General features: G+C 36.8%; 1 protein-coding gene across 6 annotated transcripts in view; it reads left to right on the top strand.

Moving 5' to 3' along the window:
- Nucleotides 1-20,434, top strand: part of FBXW7 (F-box and WD repeat domain containing 7) — a 177,098-nt gene that overhangs the window by 74,183 nt on the left and 82,481 nt on the right. For all 6 annotated transcript variants that reach the window (XR_005626595.1, XM_039700105.1, XM_039700108.1 and 3 more), the window contains exon 2: nucleotides 3,129-3,686. Coding sequence is in view for 5 of the 6 variants with exons in the window: in XM_039700105.1 (XP_039556039.1) it covers nucleotides 3,198-3,686 (489 nt within the window). In the remaining variant the exon portion in view is untranslated. The remainder of the gene's footprint in view (nucleotides 1-3,128; nucleotides 3,687-20,434) is intronic.

The following is a 20,434-nucleotide window of genomic DNA, read 5'->3' as shown; positions in this document are numbered from 1 at the left end:
GAGACAAGTAGGAAAAACAACAACTTTCCTCAGTGTTTCTTCTGGTTTTTAGTTTATTTGAGTAATTTTGGTCTCTGACTGTATAAATGAAAGAGATGCTGAAAACACATCATTTCAGTTTTCTGGCAGTTGATTTGTAAGTACACTTCTTCCTGCAAAATGCTTTCTTATTCCTATCCTTATTCCTTATCCTATCCTATGTATGGAAATCATTGTATCTTGTGTATTAGCTGACAGTAGTTAATTCTAAAAGCACTTACATGACAGAAGGAAGCTTTAATGTTTCAAATCTCTCAGATAATGTACATCCATCTGTTCTTTAGCAAATGCATTACCTCTCTGCATACTGATGATTTCTGATGTAGCACTGCTTGTAATTAAATTTTGATAATGTATTTTGCAGGCTTCTTGAAAAAACAAATTGAGTTTATTCATGCAAATGCAGAATAAAATGGAAACCACTAACGACTAAAGCTAATTTCATGAACTGATGGTCACTCAAAACTGCAGGAATAATTAAAAATACGTACTGGTACTAGTGTACATTTTTAATTGGCTGGAATTTCATTTGGGTATAATAACAGTTACAACAGTGATGTTTTGTCACTTAAACATTTGGTATATTCTTACATTTGATTACTTTAATGTTTCAAAGCTGACCTTTTATGTTGGTTGCTTGTAGATACAAATTGGAAGTATGCATTAAATTATTGAAACAAATGCAGCATTTGCAGTTTTATCAAGTACATACTAAACTAGTAATTGCATATATAATGCTACTGATACTGAAAAAATGCAATTAAACTTTTCAGCTACACCCAAGGCTACTTAGAGAAACATTTGTGGTGGAAACTAGAGTTTCTAGATTGAGAAGATGTAAACCTTTTTTTTTTTTAAACTACTGATTTTTACAGTATTTAGTGCTTCAACTTTCCAAGCTGAGAAAATAAGGTGAAGTATTGTTTCATTCATAATGTCCAAACTATGTAACAAGCCTAATGCATAGGTTGTATTACCATCAGATGATATATGCATCTAAATTTGACTTTTGATGAATTGTTGTTATTAAACATCACTCCCACATGCTAAGGTTTCTGAGCTTTGGGAAAAGATGTTAAATGAAAACATTTCTCTTAGAGCACTCTCTTCATGGCATCTTTCTTAAATGCTCCTTACTGTACACAGGAAAATAAACACATTTGCTTTTGCTACCACTTGAATATGAAAACACAGACATTAGCTTCTGGTTTAGGTCATGTGCACCCAAGTGCTCTAAAGCTTTTTTCCCATGGAAAAATTAAGAGTCAGCACAGTGTCTGCTTCCTACTGTTGAATGTGTGGTGCTTAATTGTCTTTTAGTGTTAGTGTCTCATTCACTAATTGGAAGCTAATAGGTACTTTCTTTGAACATGTATTTCAGTGATCGATCTTATAAGGTTTTGTTTGGAGGAATCATCACCTGGGTAGATATGTGGAAATGTGAGAACCCTGTCTTTGGGATGTAACTAGTTTCTGGATGTAACTGGAACTGTAATTTCCCTAAGGAACAAAGGTACAGAGAAGTGCAGAATCCCAGCTATGAATCCCCTTAGAGAAGGAGTGGAAAAACACCTGTAAATGTGTTTCTGTGTCTTTTGTGGTACACCACACTGAAAATTACAGTACAGCTATGGTTTCTGGTGCTTTGTTCCCTACTGACCAATAAGGGGAATGTTTTTGCAAATGTCATGGAGCAAAGTTGGGGCTTATATGTTCCCTGTCCATCATACAAGGCCCTAGGTTTTTTGTAAAACAAATAAACAAAAAACTATAAGAGATAGGTGATTTAAGGAAAAGGAGGGGGTGATGGTGGTGGTGAGGGAGGTTCAGAGATTATCATCCTGTGCTGAAGTACTCATGGAAACATGCTTTACTGCTCCTACTCCAAAGAGACTCAGAAGCTGTTCTCCCGTGCAGTATTTGTGGTGTTGTGCTTTCTGAATCTTCTCTCACTGTGTGGCCTGCTGAGTGTGTGGGGTGGGCTGTGGGCTCCCGAGGACAGTGGCTCTATACACAATGACAAAACTAATGTCTCTCTGCTTTCATGTATTGCTTTCAGAGCCTGTGAGTCTGACTACTTGTTGATTTGTGGCTAACTTCATCAAGTCAACACATTGCTTGAATCTAGGGAAACCAGAGTCTGTGTGCCAGCCTCAAAGGCTATATAGCTGGAAATCTGATACAAAATTTAATAATGAATTAGTCTGTTATAGCCCCCTGTTCTTATATGCTGCTTGGAGGCACATGGGTAGCTGAATGCATGAATAATTTGGAAATTGCATTAGTATTTTTCAATTTCTATTAAAATATACCTAATTTTGGCCTTTTTTAACATCTCGTAGACTTATTTAACAATTATTTTAGCTTCTTAGACTTTGGAGAACTTTACTACTCCTTCAAAAATCCCCATAACTACTATTACTACTTTTTTCCAGGTGAGATATGTGCCATTTCTGTGCCACACAGGTTTTCTAGTGATGTCTGCTCTTGACCACTGGCATCTCTCTGGCCAGCTTAAGACTTGGCAGTGATAAGGCTGTATTCTTTAATGGCTTTCTCTTCTCCATTAATATAAAAGGAAATTAGAATAGCAAGAAATGTAGCTTTCAATTATATCTGAAAATATGCTGCTCTTAATGCATAAGACCAAAAGCAGTTTGTTTTTTTGAATGATATACAAAGTCTGTAATCAAATGAGAGGGAAAATAAATACCATTTGAAATGATCCGTGTACAATTTTTTGCAAGTAATATTGCATACTTGTATCTTCTGTTAACATGAATACTAATGGGTCTTGTGGATTCTCTAGAAGGGCAACTAGTTCTTCTGAATTTTGCTGAATTTGGTGCTTGAAGACACTGTGATCAGACCGTTTGACAGAACAAGTAATTATCTTGCTAGAAAGTTGCCTGAAGTTTGTTTTATTTTTTGTTGTTTGTTTTTCTAGTAGTGTATCAAGTAGAAATTATCCCTTGTTTCCTGGAAGTTTTTTAGTTGCCAGGAATAATACAACTAAATAGGTTTTTACTGCTTTATCCAATTAAAAAAAGTAACATTTGTCATTTTCCACTTTTTCTTTATCTCCTTAGAATGTGAAAGCATTTGCATCTTCAGATAGCCTAGCCAAGGTCCAAGAAGTAGCAAGCTGGCTTTTGGAAATGAATCAGGAACTGCTCTCTGTGGGCAGCAAGAGGCGACGAACTGGTGGATCTCTTCGAGGTAATGCTTCCTCAAGCCAAGTAGATGAGGAGCAGATGAATCGCGTCGTAGAAGAGGAGGAGCAGCAGCAAAGACGACAACAAGAGGAGCAGCACATTGGGAGGAATGGGGAGATAGGAGGAGAAGAACCTGGATTTGATGACAGGCATGAGTCTCAGCAGGAGCAGTTAGAAGAAAATAATAATAGACTTATTACAGTGGATGAAGATTCCACTTGTAACCAAGAGGAAGATGACGATGAACATGCTGGTGATCAAGAGGAGGAGGTGGAAGAGGAGGAGGAAATGGACCAGGACAGTGATGATTTTGATCAGTCTGATGACAGCAGTAGAGAAGATGAACATGCTAACAGTAATAGCGTCACAAATTCCAATAGCCTCATGGACTTGCCCATTCACCAGTCATCGCCATTCTACATGAAGACAAAGGTGAGAATTTTTTTGTGCTCTTAATTCTCATTAATGTTGAATTTTGGAAAAAAAATGGCATATTTAGCATAAATGAAAGTTTTACAATGAAACAAACACTTTATTTCCTAAAGAGCTTATAGTGAAGGATTTATGTTGTCCACAAAAACTGTGCCGTTTTATCTGTTAATAATAAAAATATTTGCATGCATTTGACATGAGCAAATATCCCTATATATTTTAAGGAATAACATTCTGATGACTATGGTCAAAATACCAAGATGTTTCTTTATAAATATTTTTACATAAGACCCTCCTGGTGTTATTGATGCTATTTTCCTTCTCCAAGTGGGCTAGAAGGGAAGGTAAGCAATTGTACATGCCTTGTGTTCTTAGACACGACCTGGTTCATTTAGGTGAAAACATTGTAATGAAAAAGTAGGATGGAATATTATAGAAACATGAAATTCTTCCTTCTGGCCTGCTGAGTTCATTGACAAAATACAGATTTTTAAAAGTGCAATAGCCAGTCATTCAATTAGGAAGTTATTACATAATGTCTTATTGCATCCTGCTTGTAAGGACCTTGAACCTGTATACTGATTGTTGAAAACTTCAGATTTGCAGTAAGAATCTGGAAACTAATCTTCATACTTTTATTTCTACTTATATCACCTAACATTTTAGATTGAAAAGAAGTTACTGGGTTATTGGTTGCAGTGTGCATTTGTAGTTAACTATATTTTCAAAGTTATTTGGTAAGGAGGAATTCCATTACATCTTAGGAGCAGCCAAATAATGAAAACAGTGATATTGACTAGTAGGAAAGAGGAGCAGGCCAGAGTTTTTCTGGGAGAATATTCCTTCTAAGGTCTATGGACTGATTTATTTTTCTTACTCATTAATAGTTAATAGAGCACCTAGCCTCCTCTCATCTTTCAAAAAACAAAACCTCCTCAAACTTTTAAATTTTACTTAAAAGATAATTAAACCTGACGTAAAATAAAGCCACAAGAAAAGTCAGTTAACATAAGTTAACAGGTTGACTATGAGCATAAATGTATAGAGCTGGATAATCAGTCTTCAAGATGCACCTGAACAGGTAAATAGGGTGAATATTTGGTCCTGTCAACATTCAGCAATGTTTTTGTTAATAATGATAGTATGCAATTCACTTCCATGTTTAAAGTATCTCAGCTAACATATTTGATTTTTGAAAAGTTGTAATGTTTTCACATGAGTTTTTTATATAATTTTATAATTCTACTCTTCAGGGTACTGCAGTATATGCTTTCTAATTTGGAGTGAAATACTGTCGTATTTCATATAATTGAATTGGATTTTACTACTGAAATCCTTGGTTTCATTGCAACACATTGGTTTTCCTGTATTTAATATATTTTACTGTATTTAATATATTTTATTTAAGATATATCATATAACAACTTGTATCCAGTGTGGACAGTAATTAATGTAGGAAATTCTTATATTCAAAATTATGTTTTTAAGTCTCTGAATTGGAAACTTGTTGAAGTGCTTTGTAACTGTACTCAAATTATGTATAGACAGATCAGAGCATAATTTTCAGTGGTGGCCAGTTCTGACGCTTTTTTTATTGACTTCAATAATGAATGTAGCTTTTTCTTTCTTTTCTTGAGGCATTTTTGACATGAACTGAAACAAGCCAGTTTAGCCTGAAAGCAGTTGTCTGAAAGATCTTTATACAGATGGAAAATTTCTCTGTGGTCTGATAGTTGTTCTGCCTATTCGATGCAGGGCTGGCCATTTTTGTGTGTGCTCTGTCTCCAGGCTGTGCTTCTTCAAGAATTGTTAGGCACCCAGGTAGCAAACCATATTTGGGAATTTTTTCATGGTGCAGCTCTGTTTTAGGAAGTTTCAGCTGTGTGCCTGAAGTATCAGCACAGGTTAGAAAGCTGCTTGAGCTGGCACTGCTCAGCATGATGGTTACACATTAGAACTGACAACATGCAACATTAATGTTACCAATTCATTAATAAACCAATATTTAACCAGAGGAGCACATTCTGTGTTAAAAAGTGTTGTGGAAATACATCTGTGAGAGCATGAATGAATTACCAGAGAAAAAATAAGCATGACTAATTAATAAGCTGCTTCTGAGAAGAAAACGGAGTATTAGCAAACCTGTTATCTGTATTTAAAAGTGATTTCTTCTTCTACCTGTTGAGGATAGAGTCATCCTAGGAGAATTGAACCTGTTGGACTTATTTTTAGCTTTTCAGACATATTTCCCAACATTTGTATTCAGTTACAGTTCTCATAACTCTGGCTGAATTACCTTGCTGTGTGCTGTACTCTGTGAAACTTGCTTTGTGCCACCATTACAGGCTGAACACCCTACTGCATGTCTGTGTGTCAGATGTAAACCTGGCTCCTCAGAAACATTCCTGATGCAACACAGTTTGTCCTGCTTGTACATATGGGCAGCACACTTTCACCACTACCAAATACCAAGGGATAATAGTGAGACTGAGCAAAATAGCATCTGCTGCTACTCTAGGTGCTGTGCAGCTCATCTTAGTTTTTTTCATATCTCTGTTCGTTGTCCTTTTTCTTCCTTTCCTCATAAACTACTGAATAAAGTCTTTCTCTGGTCTGAATTTGTTTTTCTGTGTCTTGACCTGCAGAGTCCTGTGTGGCTAAGGAAGGAAATGTCTTATTTCCCCCATAACACCACAGTGTACCCTGCTTGGGTTCACTGCCTGTCAGCTTAGTAGCAGCAAGTGTGCTGTGTTCTAATAGATATATATAAAATATATAAAAATATTTGCCTCATACTACTGCTCTGTGCAAATAGCTGATATAATTGCTGCCATAATGTTGTGAAAATCTTATGAGTAAAGGGCATGGGCACAGGCACTTGAAATGAAAAGACTGGTTCAGGAGGGACTTCATTGCATTCACCAGCAACATACAGGAATCCAGAAGGATCCTTGTGGTTACCTTCAGTGATTTCCTGCATAAAATATTTAGGTTCTCTGTACTGACTTCTATGCAAGCTAAAGCTTATTTTTTGAAAAATGTCACTGTTTGAAAACAGGAAACTGTGCAGCAAGGCAAGTCTCTCTCAAGCCTAGTTTAATATTTGTTAGTTATCGTCAGTGTTTAAACTTCTGCACCTTTACTCTGCCTTCTTCGTGTTGTCTTTTTCTATTACAATTTTGTTTTATTTTCATGTTGTGTTGAAGAGCCATTTTAAAAATGTGTTTTTTTCTTCCCGTACGTTAAGCAATCAAGTTCTTCCCTGAAAGATCTCTTAAATGTAAATAATAAGGACAATGTTTCCATTGGGCATATTTTTCTATGTTTTGTTCTTGTTATGATACTTCTCTGAGCACTCTGGTGTTGGAACATTTCTCTTGAATCACAAATGTCTTTATGTCTTCATCAACAATCTGGATGAGGGGATCACTCAGTTCGCAGGTGACACCAAGTCGGTTGGGAGTGTTGATCTGCTGGAGGGCTGGAAGGCTCCACAGAGGGATCTGCACAGGCTGGACTGATGGGCCAAGTCCAAGTGTATGATGCTCAACAAGGCCAAATGCCAGATCCTGCTCTTGGCTCACATCAATCACATACAGTGCTACAGGCTTGGGCAGAGCAGCTGGAAAACTGCACAGCAGAAAAGGAGCTGGGGGTGCTGCTGGAGAGCAGCTGAACATGAGCCAGAGTGTGCCCAGGTGGCCAAGAAGGCCAGTGGCATCCTGGCCTGTACCAGCAATATTGTATCCAGCAGGACCAGGGCAGTGATTGTCCCTCTGTACTGGGCACTGGTGAGGCTGCACCTCAGATCCTGTGTTCAGTTCTGGGCCCCTCACTACAGGAAGGACATCGAGGTGCTGGAGCAGGTCCAGAGAAGGGCAATGAAGCCAGGGAAGAGCCTGGAACACAAGTCCTCTGAGGAGCAGCTGGGGGAGTTGAGGGTGTTTAGCTCAGAGGAGGCTCAGAAGAGACTTTATCATTCTCTACAAATACCTGAAAGGAGAGTGTAGCCAGGTGAGGGTTGGCCTCTTCTCCCAAGTAACAAGTGGAGTTGGAACAAGAGGAATTGGCCTGAAGTTGCACTAGGAGAGATTTAGATTGGATATTAGGATACACTCCTGTTTGACAACAGTAAAGGTTTGTCAAACACTGGAACAGCTTCCTCAGTAAGGAGGTTGAGTTAACTTCCTTGGAGGTATTTAAAAGACACATAGATGTAGCGCTTAGGGACATGCTTTAGTGCCTGACTTGTAGTAGTGTTAGATTAATGGTTGAACTTGATCTTGAGAGACCTTTCCCAACCTAAATAATTCCACCATATCAGAACTGCAGTTAAAACAAAGTAGCAGCTGTGCCAAGGACAGTTAAATTTGTTTATGTGATGTATTTACCTATGGATATATCAAATAACTCCATGCATTGGGATTTCATGTTTGTCTGATTTGTCTAATATGATGCAAGCCTTCTTCAGAGAGCTTTCTGTTCTGTAAGGTTGGCCTGTGTCCTTTGTACCTACAGAAATAATGCTCAGTTTTATTAAAGTGATCGGAGTTTTCTCAGATGTCAGGCCCTTTACTGTTTGTTACTTTTTACTTCAGTTGATCTGTGTCTTGTCAAATGTTGCCATATCTGTTTTAAAAATACTAAATAGCACAAGAGAGCTAAGTAAATATATATAGCAGTCTGACAAGAACATGTTCTTGATGCTGATTCTTCACTGATTGCATTGTATTTTTGGCATCCATTTCCAGTGCTCTGTGATGACTTTGTATTAATTGAGTTCTGTTGGGTAACACTTAACCACAGCATAAACAAACAAATACTTTACATCCCATATTTCATGGCAACTGCATTTGAATGCTTTTATCCCTCTACATGTGGGATTCTGTTGCGGTGCAAGGACAAGAATGTATTACTGGCAGTTGCTGTCCCTGTGAAATAGCTCATGTAAATTATCATTCTTGCTTACTTGAGATTTAAATTGTTTGTCTACCTGTGCTCATGCTCTTGACATTGTAGTACTAGCAGATGTATCATGCCAGCAATATTTTATGTTTATCAAAGTTGGTGTTTATGACAGAGGTAATACTAGCATGATTTTGTGGAAAAAATGTCATCAATGCTGTATCCTGTTTTATGACAACCACTGCATTATTTTCTCTTGTACTGACACCTGGGTTTCACCATAGGGTTATCTAGGTTTTACTCTGTTTACTTTTCCAAGTTTTTCCCTGTAAATCTATAGGATTTTTTTAGTATTTCTGAAATATTTTGATTGTTTTACTTCTTAAAAAATATTTTTATTATAATACATACAGTCTTTAACTTGTTCTCGTTTTTTTTGGTCTTTGTTTGCATAACTGTTCCTGTAGCTCACAGTTTCATAGTTTTTAAATATTAATGACTTCAATATACTTATTTTGTTTTTAATTGGTGGTTTTGGTTCCCATTAAGATGACTTGTTTTTCTTGAACTATTGCAAGGTTTTCATATTTACAGGACCATTGTCTTCTTGATCATCTTAGAAACTGTTTCTAAACAGCTACAGTAATTTAGAGGTTCATTCAGCTCTGGTTTGGGTTTGATGGGGAATTGATTTTGTGGGGAAAAAAGTAGTGATCAACCTGCTACGAACTTAACTTTGTTAAATTAGTTTTTATTTATCTAAAATTCAACATTACATATTAATTTTAATATTAAATGTCTCTAATGTTGAAGCCACCTCACTCAGGAAATAACCACTTAAAAAAACCCCTAAACACATGAATTCATGAAAAGCATTAGCTGCATTATTTCCAGCAAATATTGTCACAGATTTCTATGGTGTAGACAAAATAGCCACTTGATATCAGACTAGCAGGAGTGAAATGTATTACGTAAGGACCTGAATTTTAAAATCCAAATGAGCAGGTGGAGCAGGAAGATTGTTAGCTGGTGCGTAGCCATTTCCTTGCTTTTGGTTTCAGAAAACACTTTTGTCTGCTCTGCTTGTCTGGAGGGATTTCTGAAGGAGTGTTTGAGCCCATTTACGTGAGATGCTTTATCATTCTGGGCAGCAGGCACTGTTCAACAAGAATCTTTGCAACTTACTTAAACATTTATTTCCTTTTCTTCTATAGAGGTTGCCATAATTAGCAAATTAAGTTATATGGATGTGAAATGTTATTTCTGTGTTAACTATTTGGATTGTGATTGTGACTTCTCATGTGGGGTCAGGCATTTGTGTGGGCAGAACTCTCCAATAACTTCACTAATTAGTCTCCTCTTCAGATGTAGGGTTGCTTGCTGCAGAATTGTGGGTTGTGATTGTTTTGTTGGTTAGCAGAGCTTCCAATGAAACAGAAAACAGAATAGCTAAAATGAAGATGAAAACTTATTGTATAGTTGCATTTACAACCACAAAAACCATTTTGATGCCTTTTCAGAAGCTGTCATATTTTAGCATACTTCATTACTAAAGGTAATAAGATTTTTTTTTTGTGGATACATTTAATACAGGCTGAGAAGCAGTTTAATTTTCATGTAAAAGCAGTGTACTTTGACTGCAGCATCCTCTACTATACTTTATACCATACTATCCATTTAGCTGTAAGTCACAAGAGAGGGTGTGTGTAAGTATTGGTGTCGTTGTGGAGTGCCTCTTGTTGATTGTTTATTCACATGGGAGACTGGAGGGAGGGAAGAGACAACAGATAAACTGGATTGACTTGGGTGGAGCTGGAAGAGGATGTACCACAGGAAAACCTGTCCCTTGCAGCTTAAATACCCATCTCTTCAGTTCTGAACCAAATCTAAAGCCCTGCTCACATAAACAGCTTTCAGCTTTTAAGTAGTGCAGGCTGTGACAGAGATTTTTGCTGCAAGGTGCCTGGTCTAAGCTTGTATGTAGAGTCACACAGATAAGAAGGATTTATTTTTTTCAGGGGGTTTTGGCTTTGGGTGGAAAGACGGCATTAATTTTTTAAACTGAGGAAACCTAAGATTGCACTGGGCACTTAGTGCAAATGTGAAGTGAAAAGGACTCCTGTGTGAAAGTCTGCAGTTATTGTCAGAATTACTGATAGGCTAAAAGCAGGATAGGGGAATAAGGGGGAATCAAAGATGATTGCAGGAGGCTTATCCTTGGGAGCAGATTTTTTTTGTGTGTGTGTACAGGCAATACTTGGAATTAGGCAAAAGTTGCAGTGTGTGTAGGTGGAGGGTGGTTTGTGTGTGTTAATTTTTCTCCTTCTCTGAGCAGCAGAGGGGGCTGCTATTGCTTTGCTGCAGCCCTCCCTATGCAGACTTGTGCAGTGTTCCTTTGCAAAGGTTTTCCTTCCTCCTGCAGCTAAAAGCCTGAAGCAATTTTTTTAAGTGTAGGGAATAAATGTAACTGGAACAGCAGGACTCGGTATTTTTTATTTGTCAAGGAATATGTTTCCAGTATAGGAAATTATGTAGTAATGTTTCCTTTAAAAGAACAAGTATTAAACTTATTTTCAGATCACTTTTGTGATGAGAATGCAATGTATAGTTCTCTGCTCTGAGTACACAAGAGAAAGAGAAAAACCTTCATACTAAAAAAAAGATTGATTTTTTTAACCTATTGTTTTTTCAAGGATCACATGCAAGGTATGTAGATTCTTCATGCCTTTCAGTTAGTGCTTTAAAGGGTTTTAAACTAAATTATAACTCGCCTAAAGCTGTGTCAGAAAGGCTACAAATAAAAATTGCTCTGCTTGTTGAAAAAAGGCAACAAAAAGGCATTGACAGTTGTTTTTTTTCTCTTGCTTTTACCTGTGATTCTATTTTTTCATAGAGGGGGATCTTGTCAAGGCATACAAATGCTTTAAGAGCAGGTGTTCAGGTATTGGGGCCAGATTCTTCAGTGGTGCCTGGTGGCAGAACAAGGGGCAATGAGCACAAACAGAAACTTAGGAAGTTACATCTGAAAATGAGGAAGAACTTTCCTTTGAGAGTGACAGCACTGGAACAGGCTGTCCAAAGAGCCTGTGGAGTCTCCTTCGGTGGAAATACTCAAAACTTGCCTGGACTTCATCCTGTGCAACCTGCAGCAGGTGACCCTGCTTTAGCAGAGAATTGGACTGGAGGATGTCCAGAGGTCCCTTCCGACAATTCTGTGATTCAGAACTGCCAGTCGGAATTACTTTTGCACTACCATGAAACTTTAATTATTTTCAAGCAAGTTTTGTTGTTTTGAAATATATTTTCTTTTTACTTTTCTGATACAGAGCCTTGTATTTTGTATTGGGTGGTAATAATGCTAGAAATATTCATACTTGGAGATTAATATAAATAAACATTTCTAACCTTTGATTTCCTTCTAATTTGTATACCCCACAGTTTAGTGCTAATCATTCCACACGTGCAGGATCATTTGAAAAGGTTACACAACTCTCATTATATGTAGTTTGTTAAATATTAAAACGTCCATGGGAGGAATGCAGATTCTTTGTTTCTCTGTAGATAGCAAGTTACTTCTCTGACTTTATTAACCTTCAGCATGCTTTTCTGCAAATACCAGTGTTTTGTTTGAAAAGTACTTTTTACTTTCTGTGCTTTTACTTGGCTGTGTTAATTTATGATTTAATTTGCTGCTCAAGGCTTGTAGGGGTTTAGCTATACTTTTCTAAGCAGAATTTTCCTACACCCTCACTTGTACATAAAACTAATGTGTTACACAATTGCTGCCCTGCTAATTTTTCCTACTCTATAAGTGGATCATGAAGTTTGCTTATAGATATGTGGACTATGTCTGTAGTAAGGTGGTTATTACTAAGGGTATATACTTGAATTGTCCTTTGAGTTGTCCTTTGGTTGCCTGGCTTAGGCATTGCTCCCTAAAGGTAAATATTGGGGAGGTACTTGCATATTTTACTCAGACTTCCATACCAGTTTATTTTTGTAGAATAAATTAAATTGGTGTCTTCAGGATAACTACCTGAAGCAGCATCTTGTTGTCCCATGCTTTTTCATAGACTTGGAAATCAATGTCCATTCAGCTTCCATGTGGTTTTCGCTCTGCATCTTTGCTGTCAAAAATGAAAATGAATTTTTTTTTTCCAAAGGGAAGAAATAAAAAAATGTGCAGTGGTACTATTTCACCTCACCAATTATATGACTACAATATTATGAAGTAGAAATCATGCAAATGTGCTTCAGAATCCTTCCAGTATCCTCACTCTGTTGGGATATGTGACTTGTCTAACAAATACATTTGGGAGCTCTGCCCCACTTAAATATGCCATTTGTTCCTTTTGTTGTTCTTGACTATGTGGCACATGCTATTGCCTGATGTGATCATTAGCCCAAATATTTCCAGTCTGTAGTGATTCAGCTGTATTTTCTTGAGCATTTATCAGTGGATGCTGTTGCCCTGTCCATTTTGAGCTGCTTCTCCTTTTGAAAGTTAACTGAAGTTGGTATTGCTAGTTATAAAACTTAATGCAAATGATGAATCAAAGTGTGGAGAAAGTAAAATATTTGCTGGTGAGTTAGTTTTTGGTTTTGTTGACACATCCTTTCCCAAATGTTGTTAAATGTTCCTTTAGCTATGAATTTGAAGTGTATGTAAAAACAAAAAAAAGTAAATTTCTTGTATTTGTTGATTCTTTATAAAATCATGGGATCTGAAATTAGCTAGAGAGCTGGAGAACTAGAAATTGATCTGAAGACCAAAACTAGGTTTAACACCTGCTGCAGGACTAATATTTTTTTCCTGATATGTTTCTCACTTATTATTTTGCAGATTACACTATTTCCTTTATTTCTGTAGGAGACTTTTCATTATCTGCAGAACATGTGGCTATTCAGCAAATTGTGCAGTGAAGGAATTTACATACCTTTATAAATTCTTGAGTATAAGGAGAGAAACTAGACAATGTCAATTTCTCTGCTAGTTTAATGATTTCTGAACAGGCAGAATGCTTAAAAAACAAAATTTCCAAGCTGTCTCAGCAAATGTTTCAATAGACAGCATCTAATGTCCATCCACGAGGGATGATTTTTGACACATGAACTGTTCTTCTTTGCTAGTGCCTGGTGTCTGATCTGTGCATGCAGCTGTGCTTGTGCAGTAATGATACCCTGCGTTTTGTGTAGGCTTATTGATGAGCTGTTATGTTTTGTTTATGTGAATGTTTTACAGTTTGGTTTATTGGTGAAATTTCTGTTATAAAAATCCCTGTAAAACCTAGAACAGATGTTTCTATAAATGGGTTGTTTTGTCACAAGTATCTTCCCCCTTATTTCCCATAGTGTGGTTAATGAACATGCTGTCTAAATTTCATGCAAAGTCTGGGAGATTTCTGCCCATTCTCTTCTGGCCAAACAAGTTCAGAAATTCACCAAATTATTATAAAATGAGTTTGTGTTAAGAATCTTCATGTGCCTTGACTCTGTATGGTACAACTTTTGATGTACTATTAAATATAGTTAAGTGGCATTGAGATTTTAAAGGAGGAAATAATTAGTTCTAGTGGGATAGATAGGTATCTTGATAATAATCAGTGAAATACAAGTGGAAAGCATTGCTGTTGGTCATCTTTACTTCTGTCTTCTTTTAACTCTTCTTGCTAATTTTAAATTTTGTTTCTTTAGTTTGTAACAAGAATTGCGAAGAGAAAGAGGATCTGAGAAGGATACAATTACTAAAGAAGTGCAGAGATTTCTATTCCAAATCAAGGTGGTCCAAAATATCTATTTATTTGTAAAACCTGGCTATTAAAAATCTTTGTTCTTATTAAAAGGTGATGTTTTCTACTGACTTTACACCCTGGCCATATATTGCATAATGTGAAAGGAGTGAATTGTGAATTTAGTAATACTCAGTGTAATTCAGTCTTGGAAGACACTGGCTATACTTTTCAGCTGTGTCATGACATATTACTCAGTTAATGCTTATAAAATTTTAATACATTTGTTCAATCCCTGGCCCCTCTGTGAAGTGGAAAATGTACTTATCACCACCACGGATTGCCAGCAGGGATAAATTCCACCTAATTCATCATCAGAAGTCATCACTACTTTCAAGTAAAGTATTAGCAACATTTCCTGTAAGTGCAAATCTCGTTCTTGCCCAGTCAATGTTTCAAAGTGGGCAGGAGACCCTTTGTTCTTCTCATTTAACTTATGGAGTGTCCCTTAAGGATGGCAGCTACCATGATCATTATTGGCCCCAAAGATATTCAGTACTTAAAAAAAAAATAAAGGCAACAGATAATAAACTCTCTTTTTGCCAATGTTATAATTCCTTCAATTGTGATACCTTGGTCAGATTTTCTAAAACATGGAGAAAATAATTGATTTAATTAAAATGAATATGTAAAAATAAAGAAAGTAGAAGTGACACAGCTAAATGGAAGAAATCATTCGATATGGATCAGTTGTTCTTGCCAAATGTAATAATGTTGTCCCTCGACTTTTAAGCTGGACTTCATCCACAGGAAGGACACTTTCTGTTGGTACTCCGAGGCACTTACCCTTCTGCACAGGTTTTGGCTTTGGTGTAAACCAATAGTATTGCATGCCTTAGAGGAATGTGCTGCACCCTGTGTGTGCAGGTATTCCCGTCTATCTGTTTTGGAGGACAGGCTCTTCTCAGACTCTTGACTCTTCCCACACTGTGCCAATCAGAATTTGGTGCTGGTGCACTTCATGTCTTTCTTGGCAGGGTTTAGTATCAGAATGCCAGTAAGCTCAGAGCTGGATTTGGCCAGCCATACCAATCAGGAATGCCAGCCCTTCTGCGTACTACCTGCTTTTTTCTGTGCTCTAAGCATTCTTTACTTCACATATCTTGAGATTTATAAATAGCCTCACACCACTCTGCAGTATGCAGTTACCAGCTGAAAAGGATTATGTAGCTTAATTTGGTGCTATCAAATGAATGCCATTGTAACAATCAGTTGTTGCACTTGTTAGATTTATGTGTATTTATGTGTATTTTACAGTGCTGGTAAGAAAAATAGTCTCGTATCCAAAGAGGCCTTGAAAACCATTTTGTTCCAAGCATACAAATTATAATACTTTGTAGTGTTCAGCCTTTTGTTTTGGCAGTCATCAGTGTAGCTAATCCATAGAGCATTGTCGGGATTTTTTTTAATGCTGAATAAACAATGTTGGGACAGAATTCTGCTACAGAAGAAAAAAAAAATTGTTTAAGTGTGTGAGGTGGCAGAAATATTTTTAATGTCTTTTTTTGATATTTTTGGGGATTTTTCTTGTTCTCATTTAATATACAGAAAGAAAGGTCTAAGTCCAAACCTCATTTTTGTCAGTGCTTTTTGTGCACTATTCAGAAACTGATAAACATGTTTTAAGTATTTTGGTACAGCTCTGTGCATTTTTGTGTGTGTGTAGGTATATAAGTAGACAATTTCTCATTTCAAGTGTTGTATTTTACATGGAAGGGTGATATACTGATAAGAAAAGCTGAATTTTGCAGTATGGAAAATAATTTTTCAGTTTCCTATCTTCCCTTTTCATAAAAGCAGCCTCCTTAGTAAAAAACCACCTGCTTTCCCTTCCCCCAGTTTATCCTCAGCTGGGAATTTGACTTGCATTTTAATCCAGTGTTAAATATTGCATGACTTCTCTACCTGTTGCAGTTCTTAATTCTTGTCTCAGCTTTATTTAAAGGTGCAAAACCAGCATAAAAAAGTGGTCAGCAAATAAATTCCTGCAGAGCAGCTGTAGAAATTCTTTTTAACAGCTGTTGCAACACTGACTAGACTAAAGAGTTAAACTTGCTTATCCAACAAATCATGTTATAGCCAATGAGAACTGGGCAGACATTTCTGGAATATTTATAAAATGCAAGATGATGCAGCTGGATTTCTGTTGCATACCTGAAATGTTTTCTGAAATACTCACTGGAGAAATGAAGACACATGCTTTAAAGATAGTTTAATAAAAACTGACAGTAAAAACAAGACACCATAGTATGGTAAATACAGTCATAAAATTAGGGGACTTGTAGAGTAAAGCCAGATAATAGAGGCCTCCAGTTTAAAATGGTTATGTAAGGTGGGCATTATTTTATTTAGATGCTCATGGTTAAGTATTTTTTAATGTTTTGACAACGTCATTAGTATTGATACTATATAGTCTCATCAATATACATTTTACTAGGCAGTCTGTGTTGTTTTCATAAGCTCTCCGTGAGACCTGACAAAAAATTACCTCCTGTGAGTGCAAATGTGCTCTGTTGTGTAGCACTGTCGTGATTGAGGGCACATCCCACGCCTGTAGCTGCATGTACCTGCAAGTTCCCCTCCCCTTCTTTTGAGACAGAATTCTGCTCTAGTTGAGATGCCTGGGAAGCTGTCATCTTTTTGGGGCCAGTATCACATGCTAAGGGATCCATGGATAAAGAGGAGTGATCTAACAGCTCGTTCTTGCCCAAAGGTGGAGATCTTGATTGCTTGCCAGTATGAAACAGTTTGTCTCTTCATGCACCTGACTGCTTTGTGAGCTCTTTACAGTTGCTAATCTAGTGGAAAAATGACTTAGCAACAACAAAAATTGAGAATTTTCAGGTTTCCTACTTTCTGGAGTTATTTCAGAGCTCACAAGCTTGACAGATTTTACTGCCAGTTTATTGAAAGACTGGCCAAAGATAGAAGGGGGCAAGTGCTAGTCTTCCCTTCTGGAGTCTCCACTGGATGTTTTTGTTTCCTTTCAGCTATAGAGAAGATCAGCTGTGGGATTGAACACATTGACCTAGTAGAGATCTTATTTTGTTACAGAGTGACATTGATTAAACTCACTTGAACTGGTGTTTCTAGTTAGAAACTGAGAGCAGTGAATTCTTGCTATTGGTTAGTCTGATTTGCTGCTGGGCTTACCATGCATAAGTATTTAAATCCAGTAGGTCAAATTTGAGTCTCATTTTATTTCTCTGTGCACTCACACTTAAATGCCAGGATGCTTAAACAGTTATGAGCATCCACATAGGCATGAAAAATATGTAGTAGGTATGTTTATGTGATGATCTCCCCTTTGCTGATATGCTTGATATTTCATCTTCCCTGGCTTCTACTAGTGGACTTTGGGGAATGCTATCTTGTGCAGTGTGAAGTCTTTTGCCAGACAGCAGCTTTACCATCATCCTTATCTCTATTTTTTGAAATTTCTTTTTTTTTCCAATATAGGAGTGTTACACAAGTGGTACCATCTTCCACCAGCAGTTACAAACAGCATAGCTCCTTCTTGCTCTTTCACAGGAAAAATTGTAAGGTAGCTCTTTTTTATTAGACACAGCAGTTGATAATGACCATGCCCTGATAGATTTCAGAGCCAGAATTATGACCAGGAATCATCATTTGAGTTAATCCTAGTTAAGAAAATCTGGATTCTTCTTCACTGTGTTCTTAAGCTTTGTTGCCAAAGAAAACAAAGCTTGTGCATTTGAGACTTTTATGTGTCATTGTCTGTCATCCTTTCCAGAGCTTATGCATCTCTTGGCTAATTTTCACATGATTTGGCAAAAAGATTAAGATTACACAAATTTGCAAGCTAAATAGAAGGTAAGTAGGTAGGAAAAGGAAGATATTGCAGAGGAGGAAGTCTACAAGGTGACCTTCACCTGTTTAGGCATCTTTGAATCCTTGTGGAATTGGGTTTTGTGTGATTACATACATACAGGTTCAGTCAACATTTGTTCCTTCCTGTACACCACAGAAGCCACTTATCAGTCAACACTCATAGTGACACATAAGCCTGAAATAAAGGTTTGCTGTGGCTGGACTGTTCAGAGGGATGCTCCCATGTAGGTCCCCCTGACACCCTGGGACCATAAGGCTGTGGAGAAGCTATAGTGTAATTCAAGTGCAATTTGAATTTTTACAATAATCTAACCTGGAACCAGACTGTTTTTTCTGTTGCTTCTGTTACGGCAGATCTACACTTGAGGTTTTTTCATGGACTATGGAGAAAGCCATCAGTTTGTATGTTTTACTAATTGTTTTGCCCCTTTTACATACTATCCAAGTGTACACTTTTTAGGGCATTTTGGTCTCAAAAGATCAAAATTGTCCTCCTCATTGATCTCCTTCATTATGTTTTCTTATTTGTGCAGAATTTTATATTGGGTAAACGTGGACACATCAGAGTTTAGAGCAATAGGGTTTGTTTTTTTTTTTTTTTCTATCCAGCACCAGTAATACAGTTGCAGTTACCTTCTGTTCAGCAGTGCCTTTTATCTATAAAATTTATTTGTTAATCTCCACAAAGCAGGCTAATATACAATCTGTCATTTGAAAACTGCTTGTATATTGGTATTAGAAATCCCTCACATAAATAAACTTGGGATCACAGTTGCTGGGTATGTTGCTAATAGTGTTGTGTAGGCTGCCTTGCTTTGCTGACAAAGTGGTTCTTGGTCTTTCCAGACCTGAGCAGGGACCAGCATGAATATCAAATGAATAATAAGGCTGATGTATAATGTAAATTATAGTGCATTCTGTATGCTACAGCTATCCAGAGCTTACTACAGATCTTTTTAGGAAATAAATTATCAAACATATTCAAAGGATTATTATGTTAGTATGATTAATTTGAGAAGGTGACTTCTGAAATGTTGCAGTTCTCTGCTTTATCCATTTGAGGGCGGCTGTTCACCGATGTTAAGAATTGTGGAGAACCAGTCTGGGGTTCTGCTATCTGCATTTTAATTTTTCTATACTTGCAAATACTTCATTCAGGTCTCTCTAGGTCTTGTACTGTTCCATCGCCGTATTAAAATGTCATGATTTTGTTTAGGTTTTTTTACCAGTAATGTTAGTATGCAAAACAACTCTAGAAGAAAACTCTGGGAAGTTTACATGAACTGTTTTTTGGTGCTGGGATAATTTCATAGATCCATGCCTTAAAATTATGGCCTTCCTGAGTTCAGTATACTGAACAAATGAGTTAATTTTGTAACACTTGCTTCCTGGTAAACAGCTCCAAAAAAGCTGACTTTGAATTACTCTGACTGGAAGGTAGAAATATTATTGCTGCTTTGAACATGCTTTCATTTTACAGGCATCTCTTCACTGGACTGGCCAAAAAGAAACAGGAGTCTTCTGGATTCTTATGTTTACAGTTAGCTGAAAGTCCATGATAGCCTTGAGTTTAAAAATACTAGTGTTACAGGCACTTTTATGTGATTTCATTTCAAATGTGATCTTCTGATTAAAAGGACAGGCAGGCACTCATAGCACCATTGGAAATCAGCCCAATTATATTTAGAAACAGAATGTTAGTAAAATGTATAACAAAGCATTAAAGCTCAAATTTTCATAATTTCACATTTGCCAGGTTTATACATGTTCTCATCCCATATAATGTAAAAGTATACACTTTTAAAGATAAAAGTGTCAGTGGCTGTTTAAGCTTTACATTTGAAGCTTAAATTAGAATTACATTTATAATATATATATTGTACAAATACAAAAATAAGTGTTATCTACTATATGCAATGTATTTCTGACACTTCTGAGATAGTCAGCCTTCACTATTTTTGTCTTCTCTCTTAACCTAACTGAAGACTGTGTTTTATTTTCTGGCTAAGGACTTTCACTTATTAAAAGCTTATAACTTTCCAACATTAGCCTGGGACCTTTAAACATTACTGTAAGACAATGATACTTACAGTCAGCAATGTGTAGCAAATACAAGACTAAAAACTAGAATGATGATAAGTGGAAGTAAAAGTGGGACAAGATCTCATCTGCTAATGCAAATATTTTTCTGGGGGATAGTGA

The sequence above is a fragment of the Passer montanus genome, unplaced genomic scaffold (assembly GCF_014805655.1).
Source record: "Passer montanus isolate IOZ18808 unplaced genomic scaffold, ASM1480565v1 scaffold14, whole genome shotgun sequence".
Lineage (NCBI taxonomy): Eukaryota > Metazoa > Chordata > Aves > Passeriformes > Passeridae > Passer > Passer montanus.
This window is presented reverse-complemented; position numbering and strand designations above follow the sequence as displayed.